At 36.5% G+C, this 20105-nt stretch overlaps 1 protein-coding gene across 9 annotated transcripts in view; it reads right to left on the bottom strand.

The window, feature by feature from the left end:
• The window catches only part of LOC121868112 (restin homolog), a 273799-nt gene that overhangs the window by 118912 nt on the left and 134782 nt on the right, over positions 1-20105 (bottom strand). For 8 of the 9 annotated variants that reach the window (XM_042368384.1, XM_042368387.1, XM_042368389.1 and 5 more), the window contains 2 exons: positions 13444-13464; positions 5722-5886 (listed from right to left, as the gene is read on the bottom strand). In XM_042368384.1, coding sequence (XP_042224318.1) covers positions 5722-5886; positions 13444-13464 — 186 coding nt within the window. The remainder of the gene's footprint in view (positions 1-5721; positions 5887-13443; positions 13465-20105) is intronic. The other variant, XM_042368383.1, reaches the window with a different exon arrangement.

The following is a 20105-nucleotide window of genomic DNA, read 5'->3' as shown; positions in this document are numbered from 1 at the left end:
GGCGAGTGTCCACCAGCGCCAAGTAAGGACACTCGACTGAGTAGTGCCCCTTGAGATGCTTATACACCTCAATTAGATCACCACTTGCCCGTCTGTAGTATAAGCTAGGCAAGTTCAGGCGCTCCTTATCTCTCAGGGTAGCTGAGGTGCCAAAGTGCAGGCACCAGTCTGCTGGCCCTCCTTTGAACATTTTCAACCAACTGACAGTCCCTAGCATATCACGGGGACCAGATGGGGTGACAGTACTCCAGATGGGGAAGCACTTCACTCTTAAAGATCGTTACGAGGGAGAGACCGTTTAGATATCTTAACGACCTTCTTATAAGACCCAATAATTTTGCCTGATTTACCTTCTATAAGCAATGGCCCGAGAACTTCAGCTCATTGTCAACATACATACCTAGGTCCTTCTCACATTCAGTCTCAAATAGTGCAGTTTCTTCATCCCGTTGGAACATATGATACGCCTCCTTTCCATTGGTACGCCCCAGGTGCATCCTCTTGCACTTCGTGACATTGAATCTCAGCAGCCATTTCTTCGACCATTCTTGGAGCCCACAGAGGTCCTTCTGCAGCTCTTCACAGTCCGCCTGGTTCTTGATTTCCCGAAATAACTTGGCGTCATCGGCAAACATTTGTATGGAGGAGTGTACGTCAGGCATGTCATTTATGAAAAAACAAACAAACAACAGCGGGTCCAATACACTGTCCTGTGGTACCTCGCTTGTAACAGGTACGGATGATGATTTTGTGCCATTAATCACCACACACTGCTTGCGGTCATGTAGAAAGTCTTCTATCCACACTAGGACATTTCCCCGAATTCCGTACCCTTCCAGTTTGATTTTCAGCCTTTCGTGGGGTGCACTGTCGAAAGCCTTGGCAAAATCTAGGTAAATATTGTCGATATTACCACCCCGTTCCAGAATATGGGTCCAAATATCCAATACCTTGAGCAATTGTGCTAAGCAGGAGTGCCCCGGCATAAAACCGTGTTGGCAATCCTTTACAAGGTTGTTTCGTAGTAGATGTTCCATTGCGGCACCTCTGATAATACTCTCAAGTACTTTACATATTATGCTGGTCAGGCTCACCGGTCTATAGTTGTTCGTGGAGTGACGATCGCTCTTCTTGAAGACAGGACTCACATAAGCCACTTTCCATTCACTGGAGACCTTTTGTTCATCCAGGCACTTACAAAACAGGATTTTCAAGGGCCCAGCAAGCTTGTTGTACAACTCTCTTAGCACTATAGGATGCACCATGTCAGGGCCGGGACTCTTATGGACCTTTAGCTTTGACAGTTTATTTCTAATACCCTCTTCTGTGAACACAATGTGGGTCAGTGCTGTGTCGAACCGTCTGTCCTCAACTGCAGGAAGGTTATTCGCATCCTCTCTTGTGAACACCGTGGAAAAGAAGCTGTTCAATGCCTCAGCTTTATCCTGGTCAGAATCTGCGTAACTACCATCTTCAAGCCTCAGGTCTAATACTCCTACTCGCTATTTTAATTTCGACATTGCATAGCGGTAAAATGTCTTTGGGTTTGACTTGACCTCGCTTGCAACCAGCCTCTGGAACTCCTTTTCAGCCCTTCTACACTCTATCTTTGGTTGGTTTCTGGCTCTTGCATACATCCTCCTGTCCTGCTCATCGTTTGACCCAACCCACGTCTTGAATTTCTGGGTTTTCTTCTTAACTTTGTCGACCGCCGCGTGGTTCATGTGTAGATATCCCCTGGTATTCCTAGAGGCACTGGGTTTGGTCTTGGGTATATATTTATCGATCAGATGGGTCACTTTACTAGTTATGATATTCAGCGTAGTGTCTGCGTTCTTGTACCTTAATGAGTCAGGCCAGTTGATATCCCTCATCTCTTCCCTCATCCCGTTGTAGTTTTCCTTGTAATATTTGCACCTTGGACTGGCCTTATCTTGAACTAGGTAACAGTTAAATCTGATTGACAACACTGGATGGTGACTGGTGCCAACTGGGGCAAGGTGTTCCAGTTTGGCCACCATACCCTCCTCGTTTGTTATGATGAGGTCTAGTGGCTTGGGTGTTTGCTCCCCTCTGTAGTGTGTTGGGTCTCTAACATGTTGGAACAGAAAATTATCTCTCAGGGTTTCTACAAAAAGAATGGCAAGGCTATTCAAGTCATTTGGGGTGGACTCGTTTCTCCAGTCGATGTCGCCATAGTTAAAGTCCCCCATGATAAGGAGGTGGCTAGGGTTGAGCATCGCCACGTTGTCTACTAAGGCTCTTTAGTTCCTTTGATTTAGTGGGCCACAGTTTCAGGATCTGTAGATACACCCAACAATAAGAAAGTCCCTTCGCTTTATTTTAATTTTACACCACTTGACCCTTCAAAAACATCCTCTCCCTGTATCCTCGCCTGGCTGGCTCTACGGTCTTGCCTAGCATAGATAACCAAAGCCCTCATGCAAGTTTCTTGAGAAAGGTTCGTAAATGAGTCATATCCAGTCATACTGAACTCACATTCCTCTGGGTCGATTCTCCTGTTCTTGTACAACAGTTCGATGACTCCTACAATATCTGGTTGGTGTAGTCTTAGTAGTGTTTCAAACTCCTCTCTCTTATCAAGGAACGTGTCATTATTAGTGTACATGACATTTAAGCCAGAATTTGTACTCGGTAACGTCTCTGCTCTTAGTAGTAACCCCCCCCCCCCATTCTGAGAAGCTGCAGCATTTGCTAAGTACACTGCATTTTGCAGAGTGTGGTTAGAAATAGCATTATTTACACGGCGCTGTGGGTAAAAATAAGAATATATATTAAATGCATCCTCCGAAAGCGTGAATTTGCTACCAGAGTTTGACAGTTAATTCATGTATAATACTTCTGATAAACTTCCTACTTGCTCCTGTTTCAAATAATGAATGTATGTATCTTTATATAATTTTGCTAAATATTTTTCTCGTCAGAAACGGCCATCCCAACGATTATGAATAAACTCATTTCGAAATACATCATTACTTCAGGACAAAATCAGACAGGTTTGCAACAGCCAATCAACTGTAACTCTTGGGGAGGGGGCGGGGCATCTTTTCTCAGCTGAGAAAAGATGCGCTATAGACCTTCGGCCCCAACAGTCAAATGTGTCACTGTCACCCCACCTCCCCCCTCCCAGCCAGGGTTTGGTGGTTATAGGCTTTAAGTTTGTATCTTATATAATATCACAGACTAAATTTAGGAGAATATAACTTACATTGCTGGAATCCTTGCAAGACAGCAAATAATTTGAATATAAACATCATATATTTTGCACAAGAGATAATAACTAATCACCTGTATCACATTACAGTAGTGATTTATGAGTTGTAGTGTATATGTACTGTACTGTTATGTACTTATGTTTTCCTCAGTCATCCCATTAAGTGTCTTGTTTTCTCTTGACACCCTATAATCACTGTGAAGGTTAAAGTCTTCTTAAGATTGTGATATATGTTTTGTTATTCTGATTTGTAATATGTTTTAGTAACTGATATGATTAAAGAACATTATTATATGATTTTGTGAAACAGTTTTCAATGTGAGAATATTGCAGTGGTTTAAATAAAGAATGTAAACAAAATGGAAATAAGTTAGTGAAAACGTATTGGAACATGGAGAAGCAGCTCTCTCTCTCTCTCTCTCTCTCTCTCTCTGGGTATTATTGGTGAAGAACATGGTATTTTGTATCGTGAAAAAACCCACAGGTTGTAAGGGTAATCCAGTGTTTTTTGGTAGTCACAAGATATTGTACAGTGACCCCTCGGTTAACGAACTGCCTTCCATAAGGATCTTCAATTCGGTTAACGAACAAAAATTCGGTTAACGAAGTTCTTACGAACCGACCTCAACATGTTTTCGCTTGCACTGACCGGGCAACCAGCTTTAGTATCAGTCCGCCAAAACATTAATCGGTTCTAGGGCTTAAATTCCTTACTATTTTAGTAAATATCAAGAAGTTTATACTATTCAATAATTTTAAAAAGTTTAATATTCAATTTTTTATTTTAACAATTGTGAAACGTAATTGTAAAGGATACAGAATAGTTTAACTGAATGGCAGCTAGCTCACAGGCTAGATCGCTGATCTCACAACAAAACGTTGTTTTTCTAAGGGAGTCATTTTGAAATATATTTTATATTGAATGTATAATTAGTTTTCTTCTAACTGATATATATATATATATATATATATATATATATATATATATATATATATATATTATATATATATATATATATATATATATATATATATATATATATACAGACCTCGCTTAACTAACACCTCGGTTAACGTAATTGATTAACGAACTGCCTTCCATAAGGATCTTCAATTCGTTAACTAAAAAATTTCGTGTTAACTTTCTTACTAACCGACCAACATGTTTTCGCTTGCACTGACCGGCAACAGCTTTAGTATCAGTCCGCCAATACATTAATCGGTTCTAGGCTTAAATTCTTACTATTTTGTAAATATCAAGAAGTTTATACTATTCAATAATTTTAAAGTTTAATATTCAATTTTTAGTCATTTAACAATTATTGAACATAATTGAAGGTAAAGTGACTAGTTTAATGCGCGCATCCAGCTCTTAACACAGCAACAGAGTTTCTCTCTCTGTTTTCACTGGAGGTAACATCTGCTTGAGACTCTCTTCAACTAAAGCTTTTTTTTGTTTCAAGCAAATTATTGGTCATTTTGAAATATATTTTACATATTGACAATATATAATGCAGTGCAGTGTTGATTTAAAAGAAAATAATCTTGAATTACACCAAGAGCTAAAATTTTATGGGTGAAATGGCAATGGGGTGACTTCTCTTCCACCCCAATGCTCTTCTTCCTTCTCCTCCACCCCCATTCTAAATCCCATCATCATCATCATCATCCAGGAGCCTTCTACACACACTCAAAGTAAGTGAACTTTTCTACCATTTTTGTTGAATTTAGGAAATTTTCGGTGAGCTGGAACCAGTACCAAAAACCCATTGAAACAATGGTTTGGATTTAAAACGACCTTCTAACTTATATATATATATATATATATATATATATATATATATATATATATATATATATATATATATATATATATATATATATATATATATATATATATATATATATATATAATCAAAAATTGGTGTAAGAAGTGTTGTGATAACTCTAGGTTCAGCAGCTAACTATGCTTGGTGCTCACTTTACCATCAGCTAAGTTAAGTAAAGAAAAATTCCAGTCGAGTGGCCAATGATTAGCACTCTATTAGGCTTAGGAAAATCAACAATGAAATGTACAGGTATGCTTCATTTAGCAATGAGGATGTTTTCTTGAAAACCCTGGTTAAGTAAAATTATCGCCAAATGAAGGAAAACGAGAAATAATATCCAAGGAGATGGAATGTAATTCTGTAGCCAGCATACATAGTCACACACACACTGCTACTTCCCCCTTGCCAAGGAGATATAAATCATTACTATAAACTACACTTAAGTTTACAAGCAATGTCAGACCTGTACCACTTTATAAGTTTGTCATACATTTCATGAAGGAGCTTTTTATATATTCAGTTTTTAATGGAAGAAATAGAGTATAGCAGGAAGATATTATATCAGTGTAAGTAACTAACTAAAGACATAGAGCATACTATACAGTTCTTAATGCAAACAACTTACTATTTCACACCACCAGTGTCAAATCTACTTACTCTTGCCTGCAGCTCTTCTACACTTGCTCGAAGATTTATTTCTAACTCTTCCATTTCAAATGCTCTGTTTGCCTCGACTGTTCCTCGTTCCTTCAGCTTCCGTCTCGCATCTTCCAGTTCCTTTTTCATTTCTTTAATTTTCTCCCCATCTGTTGTGTTCTGACTCTGTTGTTACAAAAATCAATTGGTATACATCAACATAACATAATTTTTGTAAAAAGTAATTCCAATCCATTCAGTATAAACACCAGCTACTGAACTATTCTAGTTTAAATAAAGCCTTTCTAAAAGTAAACAAAATATATATATATATATATATATATATATATATATATATATATATATATATATATATATATATATATATATATATATATATATATATATATATATATATATATGGTAATATATATATATATATATTATTTTATCTTGTTTTAAACCCACACTACTATACTGCTCCTCTCTTAATTTACAGTCTGCTTTTGCTATAATTTTCTCAATATCTATCATCTACTGTACTGGTATACTGAACAAAGATTCACGTATAATTCCTGCACCCATTCTCACCATCTTTCCCTTCACCCAGGGCACTATACATGCTCTTGCATCAGTCCTCTGTAATACACAAGACTAAACACAGTCCTTGCCTTCTGTCATATCAGTATTTTAACTCTCATCCATAACTATGGTTCCAGCCACTCCTGTACCTTAATATTGTTTAGTTTACATAATGTCCCATATCCCACTCAGCCACTCCTGTACCTTAATATTGTTTAGTTTACATAATGTCTCAATTACTTCACTTTTCATGACACTGCTCAATCCATGATATCCTAACAGGATAATTCTTCCTCTTCCTCACCTTTATCAATTATCTGTTGTACAAAATATTTTACTCTGGTCCCATTTTTTCTTCTTCAATTAATTCCCTCCTTCATCCTTAAATACCATTTTTATTTCGTTCTCACTTTACATTGTTCCCTCCAGAACAGAACATCTTTCTGTTTTATCTAAACATTTGTGGCAATCTTTCAGCCATTTCATATTTGTTCACCACTCTTTTAATTCCCTCCTAATTTCCCTGTATTTTTCCTTTCTCCATCACTCCTGTCATACAGCTAACAAACAAATACCTTTCCCTCCTACCTCATGAGAACTGTCAACCCTTCCCTCACCTTTTTTAATATACTGTATACAGTACAGTATATATTCTTATACCCAAACGCCTCAGCTGGACTAAACAAGACACTTTTACTGTTCCCATTCTTCTTTAACCCCTTCACCCTCATATATGTGCCAGCCTTATTTATCTTAATCATTACTTCAAACTTTAAGTTAAATTCTCTTTCATTAGCTTCAGTGGTTCCCAAACTAGGGGTAAAAATTTGACTTTTTTATTGTGGTAATTGGGTATTCTGCCAAAAAATACAGGAAGTACTGTAAATAGTGCATGAACAGAATGACCAACTACAGTAAAACCCCCATAATTCAAAATAACAGCGGCTCTAGCCCTTACGAATTATGAGATTTTACAAATTACGAAGGACACCTACTCCCGAGGGAAAAACAATGGTATTTTTCTATTATCTGCCCCAATCAAAATTTTAATTTCCAGATTTAGGGTCATCAGCGATAACTGCTCAAACACTGGGCAATGATGGAAAAACAAGTGGATAAAGCTTGCGTGGTAGACCATAGATTAAGTGCACTCCATGACTGACCCATATGAACTGACCAACATGCATATACTAGTTTACACTGAGGCATCCCATGGCGACATGTGCATCATACATATTTGTAAATATCTCATAATTCAAAATTTTACCAAATATTAAGAAAATTTTTAAACTGTACTGTATATTGTAATATTTCTAAGCGGCAAAACATTATGAATTATGAGTGATTTTTTATTAGGAGAGGACAAATTATGGCATTTTACTTTATTGTGAAGTGTGCAAGGTCAGTTTTTCCTGCTTCCTCCACAGGAAAACAAAGAGCCAGAACAAGTTGGATATGTCATATGATGCCACATTGGCACTATCCACTGCCAAGTCCCAGATTGGGCATCTGCCTGTAGCAAAGCAGCCCCATCACCTCACAAATTATTAATATGTTATTTCTAACAATGGAAGCAGAGTTGAGTGAACAACAAAACTTGATGATCTGTAAATATGCTTCCATGATATCAGTTGATGATCCAAGTACAGCACAGAACCAGTTACTACTGGAATCAGGTGAGGTCAGCCCATTATAAAGATAGCAATATGAAAATGGAGTAATGATTAAAAAATAAAAATTGGGAACCACTGGCTGGGAGTATTTTAATTTATTTTTTAAATTAGTCATCCACTCATAGTTTATCCCACTACTAATGGTCAAATACTCCATGCACATCCAACCCATCATTTAACAATACCATATCTTCTCAATTATCCAACTTCCATGTATAATTAAGATTTTTTCTAGTCACATAAAGGTATTTTCAAATATCAACCTTCTCACACCACAGATCTCCATCACTCTCTCCACTTTCATTTATTCCTAACACACTATACAGAACTTCCCACAGTCTTCTCCACTTCCCTACCTCCAATTATTTCCGTTAAACTCGCCATCATTCTCACTTGAGTTCACATTCTGATCCTTCTAAAAAACAATAAAACTGGGCTAATTTATTTTGTAATTTCAATTAAAGGAAGAGGACTATACACATACTGGCTAGCAATAAATCAACTTATAAAAGCAATAAATGAAATACACTATACATTACTCAGTATAATTTGGGGAGGCATATTACATATAATAATAATCCCAAATTTAGAAACAAGCTCAAACAACCATCTTGAACATTTTACTGGATATTACACTGACAATAATATAAGAGTTTTTCTACCCAGAGTTCTATTGAGTTCAGAAATAGGAGGTACAGTAAGTGTGCCTAATGTTACTTACAAATGCTGTCAATTCCTATGACTGAGTAAATATTTAGATGAATAGATCAATACTGTACAAAGTCTGACCTTCTAATTATGTGTGAAAGAAGATGAAAAGAAATAACTAAGATGCAGCAAAAAAGGATATTAAGAATTAGTTTAGAAAACAGTGAAAGATATAATACAGTACTGTATAGATAGTTTTGAGAGAGATGGCACCAGAGTTCTGAAGAAAAATAAATACAGAAGTTTTTGGATATGTGAGCTAAGAAACACTTACCGTACTGTATAGGACCACTTGTAACAACATCAATAAAGCTCACAATGTGAATGGGAGGTCAGCAATAGAAAGAAAAGTGAACTACAGGTATGGGATCCATATAAAGACAATGATAGTGAAAGCTTTTGTTGGTTGTCGGTATAAACAGACTACGTATAACTAATACAAATTTCCAACATAAAGATAACCATGGTTTAGATAGTCGCAAGAGTTGCCCATATTCATAAAAAGAATGTGATATTTTTTGTGCATACATAAGTCAATAGAGCTGATAATTCATCAAATTACACACTCAGGTACTGTACTTGGGTTATAAAGGTGGCAAAATATTCTCACTGATCAAGAATTAGTATGAGCATTGTAACAGTGAGAAATGGAAATACAGCAACAGAACGACACTATAAATATGCATTTCATAAAGAGATTAGAGAAGCATAAAGGGTTCAGCTTAACAAGCGTAAAATGAAAATTAAGTACTATACAGAAACCAAAATATACATTAGGAGCGGAAGTTACTGGAGTAAGGGAAAGGTACCAGTAAGTTGAGGAAACAAACAAAAGTAAAAGAAATTGAAAATGATAAAATAGTTGTCTCGGATGAAATAATAAACTTAAAAAAATAAAGAACTTAATACCAATAAAACATAAAACAGAATTTTCAATTATGGGAAATCTTATAATGTGAAATCATCATATAGGCAAAGGAATGTGCAAATATCAGAGACCATCTTTCTTGAGCATGTGGCCATGAATTTTCAATTAAGGGAGATTATTAACTGAAGATACAAGAGTGTACTGCATTTCACTGCAACAAATTAACAGTTGAAATGTAAGAGCCTTAACAGAGAACTGTTGATGGATAGGATAATTCTACTGCAGTAGGTTCCTGCATCATCAATATTGGGCCATAAGAGATTGTGGAAAGGAGAGTGTAGAAAGTAATAGTTCAGAGGGAGGGAGGCTGTGTCAGATGTAATAGTTCAGAGGGAGGGAGGCTGTGTCAGGTGGAGTGTAGAATAAAATAAGTTAGAATTCACAAAGTTGTAGAAGCTAAGGGCAACTAGGAGACGATTGCAGAAGAAAGGCATTAAAAAGGAAGAAAAAAAGAACACAATACAGGGGGGGGGGTGTACTGTATATCTGAACAAAACAGACAGCCTGAGTGGGCTAGTGTGATGTGTGTATCATCATCATGTAGCACCTATGATGGGTGAGTTTTCTGACTGTGCAAGGAGAAATGCCAGGAAAAAAAGTAAATTGAGAAACAGGTTCTTATTATTTATATTAGGAGAAAATTACTTTTCTGTTTCCTTAAATATGTTTCCAGACCACAATTGTGAGACCATTATGAAATACATATGGTGGGCATCAGCCATTTTTCTCAGCTTCAATAAAAGTAATTTCAATTGAAACCATATTCATAAAAAAGTAGAAGATACTGTATTCCTTTTACATTTAAATATAAGTTACCCTCACTGAATTTGGAAAGGAGCTTCAGCAACTACAGAGCTAAATATTAAATAAAGATTTATTATTAATATAAATATACAGTATAGTCTCGATTTACGCGTTTGGTCATTTACACGGCACCTTGCCAGACCGACAATTTTTATTTACACGGATCATTCCATCATTTACGCGGGAAGCAGCGCGGGCAGGGTACACACAAGGTTGCCCAGTCAACAAAACATTACCGAGTTCTTCACCCGCCACCTACCACAGCCGGCCCAAGTCAGTGATAGTGAGGATATGGACTTTGAGGGGTTTGACAAAGAGGCCCTGCAAGCGTCTGTGGTGGATAGTGATACAATTGATACAAGTGATACAGGTGAGGGCCAAAATCTGCCCTCTGCCTCGGAACCAACCCCCCATCCCCATGTGCCCAGCCATCTTTTCTACTAACGTAGTGTTAAAAAACAAAATATTATTAATATTTCTCTTAAATATTAATTGTGTGTGCATACCATCATAAAATTAAGATGTTATTTTTACTACAACGTAGGTGTTGTGTCGGAAAAAGGGTAGTCTGGGGGTCGGCCCAGTCTCCATTTCAAATAATCCCATATGTTCTGTTATTTCGTTTACGCGTTTCTCGTTTTACACAGACCTCCACGGGTTCAATTGACTGCGTAAATGAAGACTATACTGTATAAAATTTTCCAAGCATTTTTTCAAAGGAACACAGGTAAAGTATTTGGGTCATGGGTAAAACTTCCCAAAATGTCCAAAAGGACCACTGCTTCCTGATATAATTCAGTCAAAATAATTACTGATGATACTGTGCTGTGCCACCGGTACACTCTTATGTCCAATGGGAGACTTTGGTGGATGAGTATTGTATAATAATATGCAAGGCTCAACTCACCACACAATTACACATCATCACCATCACCATCATCATCGATTTACAGCCATTTTCCATGATTGCAAGGGTGAACCATGGTTACCTGATGGCAGTTCTCCATGCTGCACAGTCTGTTGCAGTCTCTCTTGTTAGGTTCATAACTCTAACATAATTTCTTACAACCTCTCCCCATGTCATTCTTGGTCTATCCCTGGCTGCCCTCCCCTCCACATTTTGGCTCTTGCACCTCTTGACCCAATTACTGGCCATCCCGGACGCAAAGACAAGCAGAAAACGGCCGCTAAGTGCGCAGTGACCACGAGTGCTAACTGTCAAAACAACACTGTCCCTTTATCTCCATCACCACTGCTGCCACAGGGAAGTTTCTAGAGGGTCAATATATTGTTTTTCTTACTTCTTTTTTATTGTTTTATCATTTAAAAAGGTTAAAAATTATTTTTGGAAAAGTTGATTTTTCTAGATTTACCCTGCGTGGGGGGTACGGCCAGCGGCACCCTAGCCCGGGGAGTAGGGGTTAAGGAGCAATTGTGTCAGACAACATTACTGCCAAAATTTAATTAAGTGTCATCAAATTAAATTACCATAACCTAAGTCATACCTAAACAAAATCATGTTTACCAGGTACTATAAAAATATTTTCAATGCATGAGGCAGGAAGTGGTGGTGGTGGTAACGGGTGTGTGAAAGAAATTCACTAACAATATTTACGTGAGATCAAACTAAACATTAAGAAAAATGTACAGTACAATACTGTTACTGTATTTAACCCTCTGTTACTGCTAGCCATGGTTGGAAATCTCACTCCCTCACAGTCCTTAAATGCAGATTGTGTCAGTAACAGGAACAGTTCTTCCATTATAATGAACATTGGGTAGAGCGATCCAAATTGCACCTTTAGAGATGCATCTGCCAGCCCAAGAAGCAAGTGGGATGAACTTAGTCATTGATAGGGCCAGTCCACTGTTCCTGTGTTTCCGCTTATCTCAGTGTCAGATACGGCTGGGCGGGAGGGGTTGCACCAGCACGGGAGTGCTTAGTGATGCAATTTGCGTCGAAAGACCATGAGAGGGTTAAGAGTACCTAAGCAAAATTTTGTTTCTGGTACTTCTAAAATATCTTAAATGTGGCGTTGGTAGCTGGCGCTATTCATGCTCTACCAGTGAGGGAAGGGAGCCTGTCCAGTGCACTTGTAAACTCTTTTGCTACAATACCACACCAACCACAAGCACAATAAATCTTCAACTCTGATGGCTACATATTGCATATCAGTTTATAACATGGGTTTTGGGGAAGAATAATTTTGGAATGGGTACCATTTTGGCTTTTAACATGGGATCTTAAAGTAAAATAGGTCCCACTTAGTTGAGAACCTTACTGTAAGCAATTTCAAGTTAATTTTCTTGCATCTAGCTACTTGATTCAAAACTCTGAAGCAACTTAGCACCATATTGGCATGGTTAACAACACAATCTTTTCATAACAATTTCCATTTTTAGCTTTCAAACCTTCAAATATACCAAGTCAAACATTAAACTTTATAATCATTTCCAGACAGAGTACAGTACAGTGCTACAGTAGCAAAGGCCACATATGGTTCATAGTTCCATACATAGTCAACATCACTTCAGCATTTCTAAGGCACAACAGGAAAAGATTTAGGGAGAATAAAAAAGCAATAATATATTATCATTACAAAGCCATTTTCAACTAAAAGCAATGAATGCAATTTCATTTTCCATAAATTCTAATGTTGATTTAATTACCTTCACAAGGAATTTAAGCCAAGTCAACTGATGATGTGAAGGATAAATTACACCTAAGGCTATATTCAGTAGATACCTCAAGTCATTGCTTAGTTACTAAAATTAATACCAGGTAATATCTTTGACATTGACTTAAATAAAGCTAAAAACATGCTTTACACATAGTTAGTTATTGAAATAGACTTCATTCAGCCATGTGAAAACTAAATTAAGAATTTAAATAGATCAAAAAACATTTTCAGTTATTTATTAGTGAGAATACACAATTAATTGAGGTCCATCACTGAATAAAGATCTATAAATCAAGAGCCAAAAATAATTTGTCAAGACTCTATTTACAAATCACCAGTGGGACAAAACTCATGGAGAATGACTTACAGATTCCAGGTGTTCCACATTCTGGAATGAAACCAGTGGTGCATATACAGTGTATGTGCATACTAAAAAAATGTACAGTAAACAAAATTATGCAATTAAAACCTATTTTTATATTGTTTCCCCTTAAAAACCAGTCACTAGTGGTCCCTCGGTCAACGAACACAATTCGTTCCAGAAGGTCGTTCGTTAACCGAAAATTTCGTTAACCGAATCCATTGTTTCAATGGGATATCGGGTAATTGGTACCAGCTCACAGAAAAGTGCATACAAAGTAAAAAAAAAAATGCAGTAAAGTACACTTACTTTGAGGTGTGTATGTAGAAGGTTCCTGGTTGATGATGATGATGGGAATTAGAAGTGGGGGTGGAGGAGAAGGGAGAAGAGAAGGAAGTGGGGATGGAGGAGAAATCTTTGGACCTACGCTTGATGCAGTAATTTCACCAATAAAATTTTAAGTTCACTATGTGTAATTTAAGACTATTTTATTTAAATCAACACTGCAATGCGCTATATATTATCAATATGTTAACTAAATTTCAGAATGACCAATAATATCAATGAAAAATGCAAAAAATATTAAAGGGCACAACTTTCTTGATATTTACTGCACTGGAAACGAATGTAAACATAGAACAGATTACTGAATTGGCAGACTAGCCCATCAGCTGATCAGCTGATGCTCACAACAAAACGTGTTTGTCGTAAGGATTTCATTAATCGAAGTTGTTTTGTTCGTTAACCGAATTGAAGATCCTTATGGGAGGTAATTCGTTAAGCGAAATTTCGCTAATCGAACAGTTCGTTAACCGAAGGACCACTGTATTGCCTGATATCCACTAATCAGGGATATATTTTACAATAGACATGTAAACTAATTAATGCTTAAAAACAAACACCTAAACACAATCTGGTGACCACCAAATAAATTACCCATCTATAAAAACAGAGTTGGAAGAAAATATCTTTTCATTTGTCAATATATATAATTTACCCAAAAAAGTCAGTCAATATAAATATTAACAGAATGGCTTGGTAAGGATAACAAAAGTGGATGCCCTCATCTGTTTCACATCACTCATTAGTAAAAAAAAATTACAATTGGAAGCTACAGAAGTTACAAATTTACAGGAATATATTTGAAAGACATTTGTGGAATATTCCAAGATGGGGGACTTTTATTCCAGCTTTGAGAGAGTCGTCTCGTTACCCGGAAATGATCTGCACCAATTGTTCCGGCTAATGGAGATAACAACGATCACTGTATATTGGTTTTTACAATTCAATTTAAATAAAAACAAACTTAAATTGATCCAGCAGTTCAACTATCAAAATAACTGAAGGGATTCTATAAAAGTTCGACCAAACTTTACAAATAAACCAGAAATATGAATATAAGACAGAATCTCATGTTTTTTTTCCATATACTGTACAATGCATAAGATACTTATAAATTAGCTACTTAGCTGAGAATACCAGCTGGCAGACTGGAGGCTGCATAGCCAGAAAACCAATCATGACAAGCTGGTATGCCTGCCCAGCAACTGTATTTTGGGCTAAGTAATGTGCCACTCTAGAATTACACTGTAGTTATATATCACTTACTATGAAAAAAATAATGTATAAAAAGAATTAATATAAATTCAAGTTTTTGTAATTTTAAATGTGAAAGAATTAGTTTCCTGACTGAATACAGTACTGTACTTCCTAATGATAATAACAAACGAGTTCATTTTAAACAGTTTCAAAGCTAAACGATTTATTTGTTAACATGAAACTTCGATATAAGCAATGTGGTTCCGAGTTAAACAATTCATTAAGCACAAGGTGATTCTAATCAAAACAAATTTCAAATTGCATAACCTCATATGTGAAAAAAATTTGCTGCGTTAAAAAATTTAATTGATAAAACGCATATCATAAAATACAATAGGCACACAACACAGTTCAGCCAGGCTGACTCTGAGACGTATGTGATGTGTGTCTGCTGCATTGTGTGTATGCCATCATGTCACATCGGGGAGAGGGAAAACGCAGCTGGGCTGGCAATTCGGTGACTGAGTTACAGCCCACTGCCTCCACAAATATGTTCATTTTCCACATACAGTATACACATCCATGCTCTTCATTATTCTTATTTCATAGTTTTATATTATATTTTCTTTACAGTATTTCTAAGCCACATTGTTCAGTTTAATTATATGTAACAATGGCAACACGCCATCTCACAGGCAACCTCATTCCAACTTTTCCCCTTCCCACTGAATGAACCTACTACAGTATTGCTAAACCAAATTTTGACAACGTAAAGCGAGAGATCGTAAAAAAATTATTTTTATTACTAAAATAAATTAATGTTAAGTGAATTAGCGAGGGATACCTCGAAATCTATATTAAGTAATATTCAGGTCATGAGCCAAGGTCTGAAGGTTCTCTGATCTAACCACCTGAGGTCACGGGGAAATAAGTTTGACAAGGACAAGATTTTTTTTTGTGAATTTAAGAGATACCTGGCTGGTAAGAGTGTGGACATACCTGTAGGTGTGACCCTATGATCTGTTACTGTAGTGACAGCTCCTACCAGCCAGGTCAGATACAGTAAGAGAGGTCAAGAGTGAGGACTTAGGTTTTCAGCATTACACAACCTTCACAGGGTCATCTGATTTCCTAAATCTTTTTTTTTTTTAATAAACAACCAACAGGATACTTATTTCTTCACATTTAAAATGATAACTTAAATATGAATAAATTCTTTCTACATTTTTTTTCCATAATAAGATAAGCTGTATATACCCATGGTTAAATGCACATTAGTCGAGAATATGATCACTTAGCACACCATTTCATCCCGACTGGTTTCCCAGCGAAATAGCCTCCATATTTTTTTACAAGAAATAACCCACCCGTGTACAGGTCATTGACCCACAACGGGGTCTGGCTATATAGCCACTTCCTAATAATTATTGGTGAAGCAAATATGTAACAAAATTTTCATATAAAAAAAAATTAACCAAATGATACCACTGAAATATACTTGAAGCCTTGAAGCCCTTTCCAAGATCCACCAGAATCCACCTATATTTTCATATTACAGTCAGCCCTTCACATACGCGGGTTTAGCATACACGGATTCGCAAATACGCGGATTGCCCCGCCGGAGGAATATTCTGTACACTGAAGTAATTGAAGTACATTCAAATCAGGCGCCATTCAAATCGCGTGCGGCACCGCACACCGCCCGCCACCCCACACACACACACACACACACACGCGCGTCACGCCACCCCGCGCTCCCTCACTCAGTCAGTCTCACTGTAACCACGCTTGTGTTGACATCAACACTCTAGGTCGACCCTGATTTTTTGACCAAAAAATCGTTAATTTATGATATTCCTTGTTTATAGGTCGACCTAAGTTTTCGAGGGTATTGGAACAACAAAACCTTCAGTAAAAACACTCTACATCCTATAAACTGAGGCTCACCGTGCCTGAAACACAGAGTGCCGAAGGCAAATTGTTTACCATTTATTATTACGACACTTTACACTGAAACGCGGGAAGTTTCAACAAAAATATTGTATATTTCCATTCAAGTATTTATTCAAGTCAATTAGGAGGGAATATTATTGTAATACAACATTTTTTAACTGAAAACCAGTACTGTACACTAATGTACAACAATTTTTATCTCTTGAGCAAAATATATGATATTTATATTCAAATTACCTGTATTGGCTGTCTTGCAAGGATTCCAGCAATGCAAATTATAATCTCCTAACTTTAGTCTAAGATATTATATAAGATAAAAACTGTAAGCCTAAATAAACCCCTGGCAGAGCAGATGGGGGAGGGAGGGAGGGTTGGAGCCAGCCAGCCAGCGAGTGGTGGGGGGGTGGGGGGGGTTGAGGTGATATGTTTGACAGTTTGAGCCGAGGGTCTCTGTGTGTTTATTTAACAGTCCTACTACGCTTCTCCCATTTTAAAATGCCAGTGAAATGACCTGGGAGAATATAATTAACATTGCTGGGATTCTTGTAAGACACTGATTAATTTGAATAGCAACATGCTCTAATTTGCAGTAGACATAACAATTTTAGTACCTCAATGAAATTAGTACATGTACACTCCAGCTTTGCACTAAGGTCATTTATTTCTATTAGTATGGTGTATGCATGTAAATGGATGAAAATAAATGAAGAAATTTATGTAAATCTACCCAAAAATAGTTGAAAACTTTATACTGTATTATAAAATGTACTACACAGTATTGTACACTAATGTACTACATTTTTATATCTTAAGCACAATATATGACATTTATATTCAAATTATTGGCTGTCTTGCAAGGATTCCAGCAATGCAAATTATAATCTTTTAACTTTAGTCTGAGATATTATATAAAATAAACACCTTAAAGAATAAAGTTATCACCAATCTTTTGTCTGGGAACACAAGGGGGAGGGGGGGGGTGGGGGGGGAGGTGAGGTGACAGTGTGGTGTTTGTTTATTTATTTGAGATAAGATGTGACAGTTGGCGCTGAAGGCTTACGTGTTTATTTATCATTACTTAAGAGTGACTAAGCTCTTCTCATAATTTGCCACCCAAACGACCTGGGTGAATATAACTTACATTGCTGGGATTCTTGTAAGATAGTGATTTATTTGAATATCTGTATAAACAATCTATATTGGCAATAGATATAACAATTTAAGTACCATAATCATTTAGTACATGTACAGTACAGGTTTGTTCCACGGAAAAATCTTTTGAACAACGAAAGAAAGCAAAAGTCATTGTTTTCGTCACGACTTTATCCCACTTTCCACTGTAATATGTACGTCATTTCAGCAAATATATTACATTTCCATATTTATTTCTGAGAATATATTCATTCAGTCACAGTTAAAGTAAAATATACTTGTGATGTAATATTTTAATGAAAATACCTGGTATTTAGAAATATGTTATTGTAGTTTTCTTTTGTTTCAAATTTAATTAACAAAGATTGATGTTTCAAATGTAATGAACAAAAATTTATGTACAGTATCTATAAATAAACTTAAAAAAGTGAATACTTTATGTTTTACATCGTCCTGTGCTACCATACCATGCATTTGGCTACATTGGGCTTGCTATGATGATGCAAGAGATCTGCCCTGGCAACTGTACCAACACTCACAGCTGGTGGTGCGTTGGTGCGTCATTTCCATTGTTTACTGGTAGTTACTGGTAAATATTTTTCAACCTAACGAAACTATTACACGTTTAGAGGTCGACCCCCAATTTTTTGCAAAATAATTTGGTCTTAAAAACTCGAACTTCACACAGGTATATATTGTAAATAAGGACATGGGGGGCCAGGGTTTTTTTTTAGGGGGGGGCAGCAAAAGTACACGGATTTTTAACATCCACGGGTATGTCTGTTACCTAACCCCCGCGTATGTTAAGGGCCGACTGTACAAATATTAAAAGTACCTCCAAAATATGCATTTTACTTTACTGTGAAGATTAATCAACATGCTCTTCCTTAAATGGTAAACCACTTAAAAATAAAAGTTGCTTCCTGTACAGCAGCTGCAACAAAAAGTTAAGTGTTCAGGTTTATAAAGAAAGGGTGGAGCTTTTGAAATCTTTAACTCAGGAGTGATATAGCACTTGACACTTTTGAGGGTATATATACTGCATAAGCCACATAAACACAAGTGACTACAGGGTAATAATGAAAATGAAGTTCCTGTTTTGAAAAATATAATGTTTCCTTGTATTGTCATGTATTATGTTTGGCAGCTAAATTAGTATGTACATATAATTCTTCAGGCAACAATCTAAGTTTTAATGGTGAAGAGTCTTCTTATGCGGTTTTCTATTAATGCCCGGGGGTGAACAAGACACAGGTAAACATGGTACAGTATGTATTAAATGGGTACATGGTTCTTTACCAGAGTGGAGCTTTTAGTTTCGTCTAACAAAAAATATTTGTAATTAGTCAGTAAAGTATTTTATAATCCTAAAGCTATCAATCACTTAGACAAGTAGCCACCCTAAGGTTAAAGTCAAGCCATCCATGACACACTACTCCAAAAATTTTCAGGTTATCTTTACCTATCCCAATAGAATCTGTCTCTCAGGGGATCTTGATCATTATCCAGTCTTCCTTAATTATGTAACTATAATATCTTAATTCTTCTCATTGCTTAATTTTCAGTATTACTATCAGTAAAACACATTTCAAAGGTCTCTGGCCTTCTTCTGATGTCTGGAGAGTGCCCACACTTTTGATCCATTCAAAATTACTGTCCATTTATTCCATTTTAGTTGCCTTTTCCTCAAACTAAAAAAATAACTAAGGGCACTCCTCAATTTATGAAAGTAAACAATTAGCACCTTTCTTTCGATTGACAACAATTTATAAGTAATTTTGATTTTACGATAGTTCTTTTTTATTTTGTTTTTCTAAGGAAAATGCATTACTTAAGTTCCATCCAGTGTGATAAGCTAGGACATACCATAACATTGTTCATAAGCACACTGAATCTGCTGAATCCAGTTCCACACTCCAACAGATCTCTCCAGCAATATCTTGCATTTTCCACAAAACTGACCCAGCAATATCCCCAGTAGTAAAAATACTCCACAAGGCCATCTCCTTAGATATTAAGCTGGA

Source organism: Homarus americanus, unplaced genomic scaffold (assembly GCF_018991925.1).
Source record: "Homarus americanus isolate GMGI-L3 unplaced genomic scaffold, GMGI_Hamer_2.0 scaffold47967, whole genome shotgun sequence".
NCBI classification, from domain to species: domain Eukaryota; kingdom Metazoa; phylum Arthropoda; class Malacostraca; order Decapoda; family Nephropidae; genus Homarus; species Homarus americanus.
Note: the sequence above shows the minus strand (reverse complement) of the source record. Positions and strands in the feature narration are given on the sequence as shown.